This window comes from Elephantulus edwardii, unplaced genomic scaffold (assembly GCF_000299155.1).
Source record: "Elephantulus edwardii isolate Elephantulus edwardi_28Jun2011 unplaced genomic scaffold, EleEdw1.0 scaffold00208, whole genome shotgun sequence".
Classification (NCBI taxonomy): Eukaryota; Metazoa; Chordata; class Mammalia; order Macroscelidea; family Macroscelididae; genus Elephantulus; species Elephantulus edwardii.
The window spans coordinates 811949-825906 of NW_006399958.1; the positions used below are offsets into that span (position 1 = coordinate 811949).

The window sequence follows — 13958 nt, forward strand, 5'->3', positions numbered from 1 at the left end:
CCCTCCCTCCCTCCCCCTCTCCATAGAGTCTCACACTTTTTCATACTCATGTCCAGTTATATCCACAGACTCAAACTCACACACATACTACCACACTGTCACACACACTCATATACACACTTGATGATACACGCATCCCTACACCCATCTACCAATGCATACCTTACCTCCCACAGACACCCAAACACACAGTCACACACTTTCACGGTAACTATGCACTCACATAGACACTCTCACGGTCACACACGCTCTCACAGTCACACACACACACACACACACACACACACACACAATCACACTGGGGTCCAGGTCCCCAGCTCCTTCACGCATCATTTCTCTTTAGTCTCCTTCAGTCTGGAACAGTCTCTCTGCATCACCCGTGACCTTGACCCTCCCTGGAGATTATAGACCAGTTGTTTTGTCTCATTTTGGGTGTGTTTCCTCCTGATTAGACTCAGGTTACTGCACTCTTGGCAAGAGTTGGCCCCTAAGGGGTGCTGCGCCAGCCCCACCTTTTGTAAAATGACTCCTCCATTGAACTGTGGAACGCAAGCAGAAAAGTGTGCACACCTCCTTAGCGTCAGCTTAAAGGGGGGAGTTGCCGTGAACCCCACATGGCCAGCACCTAGGACCCCTTGTGCCCCGAACCTCCTGCCACCGGCTCAGCTCTGACTCAGCAGGACGCAGTGGACCCACCACCTGCAGGGTCTCCAAGGCAGCGAACTGTTAGGGAACCTGGCAGCCTCATTCTACCATAGAGCAGCTGCGAGGGTCACTGCCAACCTTGTGATTATCACCCAAACCCTTTGAACTGCGGTGCCCCAGCACTCCACCCCAAACCCACTACCCCTGGGGGGTTTGCCCACCTCCCAGTGACCGTCCGTCACATTTCTGAGGCCCTCAGTCTGTGGAAAGAGACTACCCATCTTTTTCATTCTTCCCTGGAGTGGCTGGGGGATTTGAACTGCCAACCTTTTGGTTGGCAGCCCAACTTTTTTTTTTTTTTTTTTTTTAGCTAGGGGATCACTGGCATCCCCTACCTGTTACTGTTCTCTGGCTTTCTAACCAGAGCAGAAGGTGGGGCTTGGTGGGTAGAGGCGGAGCCTAAGCATAGGGGTGGGGTTTGTTGGGTAGAGGCGGGACGTTGACAGTGCAGGGGTGGGGCTTGGTGGGCAGGCCTTATCTTGCCTGTCAGACCAGAATCTGATAGAGATGGAATTCATCCCTGGGTAGTGAGGCGGCCAGGACTGGCTTTCAAGGGACAGACACCACCAGCGCGTGCACACATGAAGCTGTGTGTATCCAATTTGTGTTACTTGTACACATTTATTTATTTTTTTAATTATTTTTGTGTGAGTGTACCATCAAATCAGATCTGACTGGTACAGGAGGAGATTGTCCCTCCTTCCTCGGCAGAGCATCTGGTGGATTCGAACCGTGCGCCTCTGGGATTGTAGTTGCAGCTCCTTGCCACTAGGCCACCAGAGCTCCCCTACTTGTACACATTTAAATGTAAACTTTAGACCCCCCCCAAAAGGAGGGAAACAGTCAGAGCACGGACTTCTGAGTCCAGGTGGGCAACCTTGAATTGGTTGACTACTCGAATGTGCCTCAGTTTCCTCATCTATAAAATGGGAGTGAAAGCAAGACCTGCCTCATTGAGATGCTGTTATCAGGTGCCATTAACCCCATGCTAGCTCCCAGCGATCTATCTGGTGAATGAATGAACTAACCTGCCCTTTCCCACTCCGTCTTCACAATCATTGCATTTGGTCCCATTGCTGCAGCTACTGCGTCACCCCGTCTCGTTAAGGGTCTCTGTCTGTTTAGCTGACCTTTTAGGTCACCAGGCACAGTGTTCTCCAGGGAGTGGACCTTCCTGATAACATTTTCAACGTTCCTGAGACAATGTCTCACCCAGCGCCCTCCCTGCTTCTCCTAATGGGTCATTCACCATGAAGATGAAATCAGCTCCCTTTTAGGAAGTGTTTGGAACAAGGTGTGGCCCAGGATAAACGAAACCAAGGTGCATTTCAGCGCGTAAGTGGTGAAACCGTCCTAGAGTAAACTGCGGGTGACGTAGCTTGGGTGCTTGGGGCTTGTGCCGGTGCAGATTGTCTCTGCAGGACCCCAGCGCAGCTAGAGCGTGCTGCGTCTTGACTCAAATACCATTCACAGCTTTTCCTTCCCACGATGGGATTGTTCTGCACCGGTGACCAGATCTTGATAAAGTTCAAAACAAAACCCAGAACAGCCTTCCCACTCGGTGGCTGCCCTCCTGGAAAATTCCCCGTGTGTGAAGCTGAGTGCACACCCTTCTGTGTTTATATATCCAACAGGTGGGGCGTAGGCTCCCATAACCACAAAGCAGTGTTCCTCGGTCATTGGGTTGTTTGGAAGTCAGGAGGGGTGCAGGCAGACGTTTGTAGGACAGGCAAATATCCCAGGTCCCTTACCACCTTGCTTCTGGGAAAGCCAGAAATTACCCATTCACAGCTATGAGGAGGTGGATAGGGAGAAAAGTGCAACAATGAATGACTGGAAACCCTAAGTCTCTGTAAATCATTTTTCCATCCAAACCCTACAATTTCCTGTGACGGACATTACGGGGGGGCAGCACCGCCCAGGTTATGATAACCAATTATCTGCAAGTTACTCTGGTGGACGCTACCGGGCCACGCTGTCCACTATTGTTACAACTCCCTACAAGTTCTTGCGATGAGCCCTAGGAGACAGCACTCCCCTTTTTATTACACCCAACTCCCGTTTACTGTACAGAGATAACTCGTAGTTACTGTGATGCAAAACACTGTGACACTGATGTGTCAAGTGCAATAATGGTTATCCGTGGTGGACAGTGTTGGGTGGAGCTCCCTGATTAAAACAAGCTTGGAAGCAGAAGTAGCATCCCCTTCGAAATAGCTTGCCTCCGGAAACTCTAGGAACTTTGAGAAACGATGAAAGTTATATGAGTGTTCAGATCTTTCATTCTTGGGTCCTTAGGAGTCGCTTACGACTCGATGACGCTGAATAACCCTAACCCTGCAAGTTACTGGGATGAGCATTAGGGGGCAGCACTACTCACGTTAGTGCGACCAAGTCCCTGCACGTTCTTGAACTAGACTCTAGGGGGCAGCACTGAGCATCTATGTTAGGTGATTGGAACCTGTTCCAATCTCCAAGTCAGTTTTATTGATCATTGACATTATGACAAACCACACAAAGCCAAACCCACTGCTGTGCAGTTGGTTTAGACTCACAGGAAACCTATAGAACAGGGTAAAATTGCCCCAGAAGGGTTTCCAAGGCTAAATCAAAGGCAGCGCCTGTCCAGGAGTTCAAATCCACCAGCTTCTCTTTAAGAGAAGGATGAGCTGTGTTCTCTGGTGCAATTTGCAGCCTCTGAAAACCTGCTGGAGGGTCAAGCTAGGAGTCAGTTCTGACACCATGACAATGAGTTTGTTTTTCTTTTTATTATATTACATTTTTAAAAATTAATTTAAATGAAAGTTTACAGAGACTTAGGGTTTCCAGTCATTCGTTGTTGCACTTTTCTCCCTATCCATCCCTCCTCCTCAATTCACCCTTCTCTTTGAAAAGTAAAAGAAAAATTCTTTCATTGTTATACAGTCCCTCCCCCGCCAAGTCCACTCCACCACGCAGCCTTCATTCTGGACTCCTGTCATGACAAGAATACCCATTCATATACCCCTTTTAAACAGTTCTCTCCCTCATCGGTTTCAATGCAGTATACATCATTCCTCCCCTCTTTTTCTGTCTTCCCTCAACCCCGATGTCAGTCCCATTCTACAACAGTGGCCCTATGCAATATTTGTCCTTTTGTGACTGAGATATTTCACTCAGCATAATGTCCTCCAGGGTCACCCATTTCATGAGTTCCTTGTTTTTCAATGCTGCATAGTATTCCATAGTGTGGATATACGAGAGCTTCTCTATCCATTCGTTTGTTGATGGGCACTTGGATTGTTTCCAGCTCTTTGCTATTGCGAACAAAGCTGCAATAATCTTCACAGAAGCAGAATGTCTGTCTCCACGGGGGCAGCTGATGATGTCAAACTGTTGGCTTTTTCACTGACAGCCAAGCACTTCACTGCACCACCAGGGTAAACCATACTCATACAAATGGGCTTAAGACCGCCAGCCCTTCACCCACTTACAAATTCCCAAGTCCAGCTCTAGGGGGGAAGAACTTCCCACCTAAAGCATAAAACTATTTCCTTCCTCCTTTTCATTACAGCATAGTATTCCATTGTGTGAATATACCACAGCTTATCTATCCATTCATTTGTTAATGGGCACTTAGGTTGTTTCCAACTCCTTGCTATTGTGAACAAAGCCACAATCAACATGGGTGTGCATATATCTGCTTGGGTGGCAGTTATGGTCTCTTTGGGGTATATTCCCAGTAGTGGAATTGCTGGGTCAAATGGTATCTCTATTTGTAACTTTTTGAGAAAGCGCCATACTGCCTTCCATAGTGTTTGCACCATTTTAAACTCCCACCAACAGTGAATTAGGGTTCCAGTTTCCCTCCAAAGTCTCTGTAAATTTTTACTGAAATTAAAAATAAATTTTTAAAAAACCCTGTTTCCTTTCTTTTAAACAAATTTTTTCCCCACTCAATTATTTAGAAATCTTCTCCTATCATTGTAAGCTACCATGTCCTCCTTGGGTGCTCCCAAAGTGATTCTGACTCCTGGCGACCCCATATGACACAGAACTATCCTATTGGGTTTTCCTAGCTTGCCATCTTAGTGGAAGTAAATTGTCAGGGATTATTCCCCCTCCACACGCCCCCCCCCCAAGAAGCCACCAATGGGCATAAACCGCAGACCCTTTGTTAGCGGCCAACTTATGACCATTGGGTTACCAGGACTCCTTAGCGTCCTCTTCAATTTCCCTAAATCCCCTTTAATCTCCTGTAAAGTACTTCATAAAACGGGCAACATGAGTAGCCTTCAGATGGTGGTTACGCAAACTGCAGATACAAAGTCACCCGGAATTCTTTTGATCTGTTTCTGACGACGAGCCAATAAAAGCCTTGTGGATCACACAGTCCGGTTTGCATCAGATCAGGAGAATGGCACGGGACGAGAAATCTCAGCTCTTTGCTCATGGGGCTTAAGGCCAGTCAAGTTGTAGGGAACCCCAGTGGTCTTGGGTAAGGAGCTGCTCTACCCACCAAAGAGACAGGAGTTCTAATCTCTCAGCTACTCTCCGGGAGAAAGATGGGCAATCTCCTCCCATGTGATTTTCAGGCTCTGGAAACTTGCTGGTTCTGAGCTGACAGCAAGGACCATGCATGGGTTTTAAGCTGAGATGTGGTGGCGTAATTTGATTTTTGTGTTTTACTCTTCTTTAAACTATTTATTATGCTTTGGGTAAAATTGACAGAGCAAATTGATTTTTCTGTTTGGACACATTTTCCTTTGTGGCATTGATTAGAATCCTCACAGTGTAAAAGCAGCAGATTTCCCTCTCCTTCCCAGTATGTCCCATTTCCACTTGTCCTTCTTTCATTTCCCCTTCTACTTTCTTCATTTGATTTCTGGGCAAGCACTGTCCTTTTGAGCTCAACTAGTTGATTGTTCCAAGGAATACACCCTCCCTGGTGGTGGTGTTTGTTCACGCTCTAAGCATGTGTTGGCCGTTATTGACTATCTCTCGCACTGCCAAAAGAACAAAGACATCTGTCTGCCTTGGAGGAAAGTGCAAGCTTTGTGCTCTGTAGAGGAAAGGATGATGCACCGTTGTCTCACATGTTTTGGGTGTATTGTCAGGAAGCCTGGTCCTTGGGGGGTGGGGTAGACTTCATGCTTAGGAAAGTAGAGTCAACGAAAGAGAGGGAGACCCCCAGCGAGAGCAATTGAGCCAGCAATGGCTGGAGCATAGCAGAGCTGGTGAGGCTGGTCCAGGCCAGAGCTGTTCTTCATAGGATTGCTAGAAGACGTTGTCGATTCAGTGACACCTAGCGCCAACAATAACACAAGCATGTGTGTGGTTTGGCTGCAGATTAAGCCACGTGTGAGTTCAGTTCTCGGTTTTAAGGTATGTGTAAGGGGCAGGCTAGTCTGTTGGGACTTGCACCGCTAACCCAAAGGTGTCATGTCTTCATTGGTTCAAATCCATACCAGCCACTCTGCAGGAGAAAGATGGGTGGTCTCTTCCATTCCTTGTGATTGGCAGCCTTCGAACCCCCCACTGGAGGGTCAGTCATGTGGTGGTGCAGATTCCACAGCAATGAGTTACTTCAAGGGCCATAGGCTCAAGGGCTCTGGCAGGACCCCTAATGCATTCACTTTCAGAGAAGTTAGCAGGAGCGGCCGGGCACCATCTAGTTCTTCTGTTGTCAAGGTCATGAAGACTGAGGGGTCACATGGTCCAGTCCAACAATGGACTGATTGCTCCCAGTTGTCTTTGCTTTTCTTCACCCTAGGGTTGGACACAGCAGTGTTTATACCTTAGATGGCATCAGGAAAGCTTCTAACACCTTGATGCTCTCTGGGTTTTGGTAACCGGGTCCTGCAATATGTCAGAACATGGGAAAAGAGGGACAGGGCATGAATTGTGGGTGTGTCCTGGGAGTGGGGCTAGGCTTGGTTTCTGGGCATGTTGTGGGGTGGGACTTGGGCTGTGACGTGGGGACAGGGTTTGCATTATGGACGAGTCATGGGGGAGTGGACTCAGGTTGTGGATGTTTAGGGGTGGAGTTGTCCCTGTGTCACTGGGATGTGGGTTTGCAAGGTAGGTGTGTGCTGGAGCAGAGTTTACATTGTTGGGTGTGCTTTGAAGGCAGGCTTTGTGTTGTGGGCGTGTCTGGTGGGTGTGGCTTATAAGGAGGCCAGTACTTGGATGACACACACCAAGGGGAGGGGCTTGTTTCCTGAGTGTATGTTGGGGTGGAGATTGTATTGTAGGCGTGTCTTCTGGGCGTGGTTTGTGATGTGGGTGTGTCATTGGAGCCTGGTTTATGCTATGGGCATAATTTGGGGCGGAGTCTGTGCTTTGGGCGTGGCTTAGGTTGTGGCATATTTTCAGGGCGTGGTTTATTTTATGGGCGTGTCTTTGGAGGCATGGTTTATGCTGTGGGTGTGTCATTGGAGCTTGGTTTATGCTGTGGGTATGTTTAGGGCGGAGTCTTGTGGGGGTGTCCGGGGGGCGTGGTGTTGTGGTGTGGGCGTGTCCTGGGGGCGTGGTCTATGGTCTGGACACGTCATGGGAGCTTGGTTTATACTGCAGGTATGTTTGGGGCGGAGTCTGTGGTGGGCGTGTCTTTGGGGCATGGTTTATTGTGTGGGCGTGTCTTTGGGCGTGGTTTGTGCTGTGGGTGTGTCATTGGAGCTTGGTTTATGCTGTGGGTATGTTTGGGGAGGAGTCTGTTGTGGGCGTGTCCTGGGGGCGTGGTTTTATTGTGTGGGTGTGTCTTCTGGGGGGTGTGTGGTTTATACTGTGGGTGTGTCTTCTGGGCGTGGTTTATACTTTGGATATGTTTGGGGTGGAGTCTGTTGTGGCATGCCTTTTGGGGGCAATGTTTATGTTGTGAGCCTAGCTTTGGGGCTGTTTTTAATGTGTGTGTGTCTTTGGGTGGGGTTTGTGCTGTGGGTGTGTCTTAGGGCGGGGTTTATTCTGCAGGCATGACTCGGGGATGGAGTTTGTGTTATGGGCGTGTCTTTGATTGGACATCCCTTGTGGGTATGCCAGAGGGCAGGGTCTGGGTTCTGGGTTACAGTATCACAAAACAAAATTTCACTGCCCTAAAGGACACCAGGGGCGCCTCTCTTCCTTGCTCCCCTCCCTCTCCTGCCTAACCTTCTCTTTGCTTCCCTTTAGCAATGTTGCGGATGGTCTCGGCAGTTCTCCAGTTCGGCAACATCGTCCTGAAGAAGGAACGGAACACTGACCAGGCCACCATGCCCGACAACACAGGTACTGTCCTCAGTCTCCCACCATCTGTCCAGGCCCGAGTGGCGGCGTCCCCTCCCACGCTCTCCACCCCAACGCAAGGTCACCTCTGCCCCAGCCAAGCCCACCTCCCCCTGTACCACTGGTCACTCCTATCCTTTGCTGGGTGTTTATCACAATAACACCGCGTGCTCTTGGCCTGAGGACCTCTGGTGGCGCGGTAGTTAGGCTCTGGGCTGCTAAACCCAAGAGTAGTGGTTGCAATCCAGCTGGAAAATCCCACGACCTTCTTCTTCCAGAAAAGATTTGAGGAATGTCTATCTGTGTTTCATTGACTATGCAAAGGCATTTGACTGTATGGATCATAACAAACTGTGGCTGACTCTGGGAAGAATGGGAATCCCAGAACACTTGATCATTCTAATGCGAAACCTATACTTGGACCAGGAGGCAGTCGTCAGAACAGAGCAAGGGAACACTGCATGGTTCAAAATTGGGTAGGGCGTACGCCAGGGATGCATCCTGTCTCCATACCTTTTCAACCTGTATGCAGAGCAGATTATCCGGGAGGCTGGGCTCTGTGAGGAGAAATGTGGGGTCAAGATTGGTGGACGATTTATCAACAATGTGCGTTATGCAGATGACACAACCCTGCTTGCTGAAACTGAAGAGGACCTGAAGCACCTGCTGCAGAGGGTCAAGGACTGCAGCCTACAATATGGATTGAGGCTCAATGTGAAGAAGACAAAGATTCTCACCACTGGACCAATCGGCAGCATCAGGATGGATGGTGAAGAGATTGAGATTGTACACAGCTTTAGTTTGCTTGGCTCCACAGTCAACAGTCTTGGCACCAGCAGCCAGGAAATTAAAAGGCGCATTGCCATGGGAAAGTCTGCTGTTAGGGACCTCTCCAAAGTGCTGAAGAGCAGTGGTGTCTCTCTGGAGACTAAAGTGCGTCTGATACAGGCCATGGTCTTCACAGTCTCTTGTTATGCATCAGAGAGTTGGACAATGACCAAGGAGGATAGAAGGAGAATTGATGCCTTTCAGCTGTGGCGCTGGAGAAGAGTATTGAGAATACCATGGACTGCTAGGAAAACAAACAGATTTGTCCTGGAAAGGGTTAAACCCGGTGGCTCCTTGGAGGCAAGGATTCTGAGGCTCCGTCTAACATACTTTGGACATGTTGTGAGGAGAGACCGGTCCTTGGAGAAGGACATCATGCTTGGGAGGGTGGAGGGACAGCGCAGGAGGGGAAGACCCTCTATGAGGTGGATTGATTCAGTGACTGGGATTAATCGGGATGGGAGTGTCAGAGACAGTGCGATTGGCACAGGACAGAGCAGAGTTTAGGGCTGTTGTACATAGGGTCACTATGAGTCGCAAGCAACTCGACGGCACATAACAACAACAACAACAACAACAAGTTCCATCAACTCATTTGTGACTCATAGTGACCCAGAGTCCAATAGAGACACTGCCCAGATCCATGCCCAGTCCCATACCCGGTCCCGTGTGGGCCTGACAGTCTGTGTTACTTTCTGTGTTCGAGGCCATCCGCGTGGACTCACTGTGTTAGTTCATCTCGTTGACCTTCTTTTTCTTTCTAATTGATACTCGCCTTGCTCAAGCTCGATGCCCTTCCCCGACACCTAGCCTCTCCTGATGAGACACCCAAAATACATGAGACGAAGCCTTGTTAGCCTCGCTTCTAAATTTCTGGCTGCAGTTATTCCAGGACAGATTTGTTTGTTCTTTTGAAAATCCATGGGATACTCACTGTTCATCAACACCACCACAGTTTAAACACATTGGTTCGCTAGTCTTCGATATTCATTGTCTATATTTCATACACATGTGAGGTGGTGGAAGATACCATAGTGTGGCTTAGCATATCTTTACTTCTTATAAGGTGACTGATAACACCAGGGAGGTATTAACTCCTTGGGATGACCAACCATATAAGGTCAAAGAGGTAGCGTTTGCCCAAAAACCGTAAGTGTAGGAAGGGGTAGGGGAGAACGATGGCTGGAAATGAGAATCACAGGGAGGGAGAGGGAAGAGTGCAGTTACACTGTGGATACTGTCATGAATGTTATAAAGCAAAATGTGTCAGGATGGTTGAATGGAAAAGTCATTTTCTTTGTCAACTTTCATTCTAATCACAAGAAAAGAAACTAGAAACTGCAAAGGGGAGGAGATTTAATCCCTTATAATCTCCCTAAGGAATCCCAGTGATTGAAGCACTGAGCAGCAAACCAAAAGGTTGGGAACTCAAACCCACCCTTTGCTCCATAGGAGAAAGATGTGACGGTCTGCCCCTGTGATGGTTTTGTTGTTAGGTGCTGTCGAGTCAGCTGTGACTCATAGTGGCCCTGTATATAACAGCCCTGAACTGTGATCTATCTTGAGTCAACCTTACTGTCTCTGACATACCCACCTCCATTACCCCAGTCACTGAATCAATCCATCTTATCCAGGGTCTTCCTCTCTTGCACTATCCTTCCACCCTTGCAAGCATGAGGTCCTTTTCCAAGGACTGGTCCCTCTTTGCAACATGCCCAAAGTATGGCAGATGCAGCCTCAGAATACTTGCCTCCAAGAAACTGCCTGGCTTCACCCTCTTGAGGACGAACCTATTTGTTCTTCTAGCCATCCATGGTATATTCAGTACTCTTCTCCAGCACCACAGCTCAAAGGCATCAATTCTCCTTCTATCATACTTATTCACTGTCCAACTTTCTGATGCATAACACATAATTGCAAAGACCATGGCCTGGATCAGATACACCTTAGTCTCCAGACTGACATCATTGCTCATTAGTCATGCTTGACACAGCCTTAGAAACCTTCTGGGCAGTTCTGGTTTGTCCCACAGGTCATAGAGGTAGACTTGCATCTGGCACTGGCTTTGATTTGGGATTTTTTTTAAATTTTATTTTATTATTTTAGTGTGCATGTACCGTCAAATCAGATCTGACTGGTACAGGAGGAGATTGCCCCTCCTTCCCCGGCAAAGCATCTGGTGGATTCGAACCGTGATTTGGGATTTTAATCTCTCTTCCTGAAGCCAGATTTTTTCCTGTTTTTCTGGTGGAGCCAAGTTTCTTTAATAACTGTTTTCGCTTTATGGAAGGGCGAGATGCCTGCAAACATTTCTTTATTATCATTTGAATTCAGGGTGGAAAGAAGAAACAGGCACCCACAGAGTGCCACCCCCGGTCCCTCTTCTTCTGCAAAAGCATCTATTAATATTCTGATGTCCAGGCACTTTTCCATGCATTTTCCCTCCCTCTATTAAAAAGTAGAACATATGTTACATAATGTTTTGTAAACCCAGCATTTTCCTTTTTGTATGTATTCTACACCTTGTTCCACTTCATTAAATGTTTCCCAACCTACTTCCCCTCAATATTTTGTTATAAATGTTTTCAATCCTCTACTATCCTTTTTGTGAAATATTTCTATAGCTCCTTTCCCCACTATTTCATTATAAAATGTTTCCAACCCATTAAATATAATTAGAAGAGTCCTTGAAAAGGGACATCATCCTGGGAAAGGTGGAGTTCTGGAATAGGAGAGGAAGACCCTCAATGAGATAAACACTGTGACTGTGAACAGAGGTCTCAGCCGTGATGTTGAGGACAGCCTGGGGTCACCACCGTGTCCTTCTGTCGGAAACCTAACCACAGCCAGCTTTCTCCAGTATTATAAAACGATTCTCAAGCCTTCAGAGATGTTGCAAGAGATCATTTAGAAACCTGTGATGATTTTGCATTTTCTGGAGGGTTTTCCGTGAGCCTGAGCCATTGTCTCCTCCTAATCTCTCTTCGTTTTAGTTATAATTGTATGTAGTGCCTCTTTTACATGTGTGAGTTGAGTGAAATTTTATAAAGCATATTGGTTTTTCATCAATCATTCTTCCAGTCTGTTTCATCGCATGAATTGCAATACCCACAGGAGCCGAGCATCCCATTAGTGCATTTTGCCTTTCCTTTCTCAGTGGTGTGTTTTTATTTGTTGCCATGACGCCCCCCACCCCCCGACTTTTCTAAATATTGCAAAAGAGCAATTGTTACTTATTTTATCCTGTATAAGCTGTGTATAACAAAACGCTTGCCATTATAACCATTTTGCTGTGCCTGGTTCAGTGACGCATTCATCACTTTCTATAGAGAGACCTCTGTAGGGAGCCCTGGTGGCTTGGTGGTAAGGAGCTGCGCGGCCAACCTCAAGGCACACGGTTCGAATCCACCAACTGCTTCTTGGGGGGAAAAATGTAGTCAGTCTCCTCCTGTGTGATTTACAGCCTCTGAAAACCCACTGCAGGGTCATCTGTGGGCTGGTTCCGACTCAGTGGTACAGAAGAGCACTAGAGAGAGCAGTTAGCCTTTTTCTAATTGACTGTACCGTAGACTGTTAAGGGACAAACCTGTCTTGGACCGAGTGCAGCCAGGTTGCTCCTTGGAGGCAGGGATGGTGAGGCTTTGTCTCACACTTTTTGGCCATGTTGTCAGGAAAGACCGGTCCGTGGAAAAGTTGCATGCTTGGAGAGGTGGAGACTCTGATGGATTTGCAACGTGGCCACAGCAGCGGGTTTACGCACAGAGATTGAGGATGGCGCCTGCGCGGGCTGGCTTTCATCTCTATATGGCATCGTCGTCATTGTGACTGGACGGCACCTCACAACAACACCACCACCAACACCCATCTGTCTGTTCATCTGTCTGCCCATCCACCCAGCCTATTTTGGAGAACATTTCCAAGCGCAGTTGACGCCCACACCCTTCAGTTTCCATGTCATTAACCGGCGCTGGAGAGCTGGACACGCATCTTTTTCTGTACTGTCAAAGATAGATTTTTATATACGTGTACGTGTGTGTAGTGGAAAGGCCCACAATCTTAAGTGAGTCTTCCTGATGATTTTTTTTTTTATGGTGAGAAAAATGTGTGTTTAGAATTAGCCAGCTGGACTCAGTGGAGATGATCCCAATTTTGTTGGCAACACCCAAAGCATCATAGTCAGGAGCAAGTCGAACATACGCCTTCTTCTCTCCATCAGGCCTGATCAGAGTGTTGACCTTGGCCACATCAAGGTCACAGAGCTTCTTTACAGCTTCTTTGATTTGGTGCTTGTTGGCCTTGACATCCACAGTGAACGCAAGTGTGTTGTTTTCTTCTATCTTCTTCATGGCTGACTCAGTGGTCAGGGGAGACTTGATAATGGCCTAGTGGTCAAGCTTGTTTCTCCTGGGGGCGCTCTTCTGGGGGTATCTGGGCTGCCTTCGGAGTCTCAGCGTCTTAGGCCGCCGGAAGGTGGGTGACGGGGGGATCTTCTTTTTTTTTTGGCTGTGGATGCCCTTCACGATGCCTTCTTGGCCTTTAATGCCTTTGCTTTGGCTTCAGTTTTGGGAGGGGCAGGGGCTTCCTTCTTCACTTTCGGCGCCATCTTCGTAGAAAGGTTCCTGATGAATTTTTAATGACTGCAGAACAACAGCTACAACAAAGCCCGTTAGCCTTCAGATCACTTTGGATTCAGACAGAACGAAACTGCCCACCAGGCTTCCCAGGCTGCTGTCTTTGCAGAAGCAACTACCTTAATCTGCCTCCCTTGGAGTGATGGGCGTGTTTGAACCATCACGCTTGTGGGTAGCAGTCAAACACTTACCCACTGTGCTCCTGTGCTCCTGAGTCCCCTGTAAGAAGGGTGCCTTGTAACTTGTCCCCTGTCTGTTGAAAGTTGGGTGGTTTCCTGTTTTTCTCCTTTCTCACCAACTCAGTGGTGAACATTTCTCTAAAGCGTTCTCATAACCAGGATTCTGGTTTTCCTGACCCCACTTCCCAGAAGCAGAATTACTGGACCAGAGGACAGACACACTAAGAATTTTTTTCAAAAAGATTTTTTTTCTTCTCATTTTATTTAATTTACACACTAAGAATGTTGTCAGGGACCGACTTCTCCAGAGTACTGAAGAGCAACAACATCAGGCTGGAGAGTAAGGTGCGCCTGATCCAGGCTATAGTCTTCACAA

The 13958-nt window shown here is 47.8% G+C and overlaps 1 protein-coding gene across 1 annotated transcript in view; it reads left to right on the forward strand.

Moving 5' to 3' along the window:
• Positions 1-13958, forward strand: part of MYH14 (myosin, heavy chain 14, non-muscle) — a 116876-nt gene that overhangs the window by 39105 nt on the left and 63813 nt on the right. Inside the window, exon 10 of the mRNA XM_006897341.1 lies at positions 7852-7947. Coding sequence (XP_006897403.1) covers positions 7852-7947 — 96 coding nt within the window. The remainder of the gene's footprint in view (positions 1-7851; positions 7948-13958) is intronic.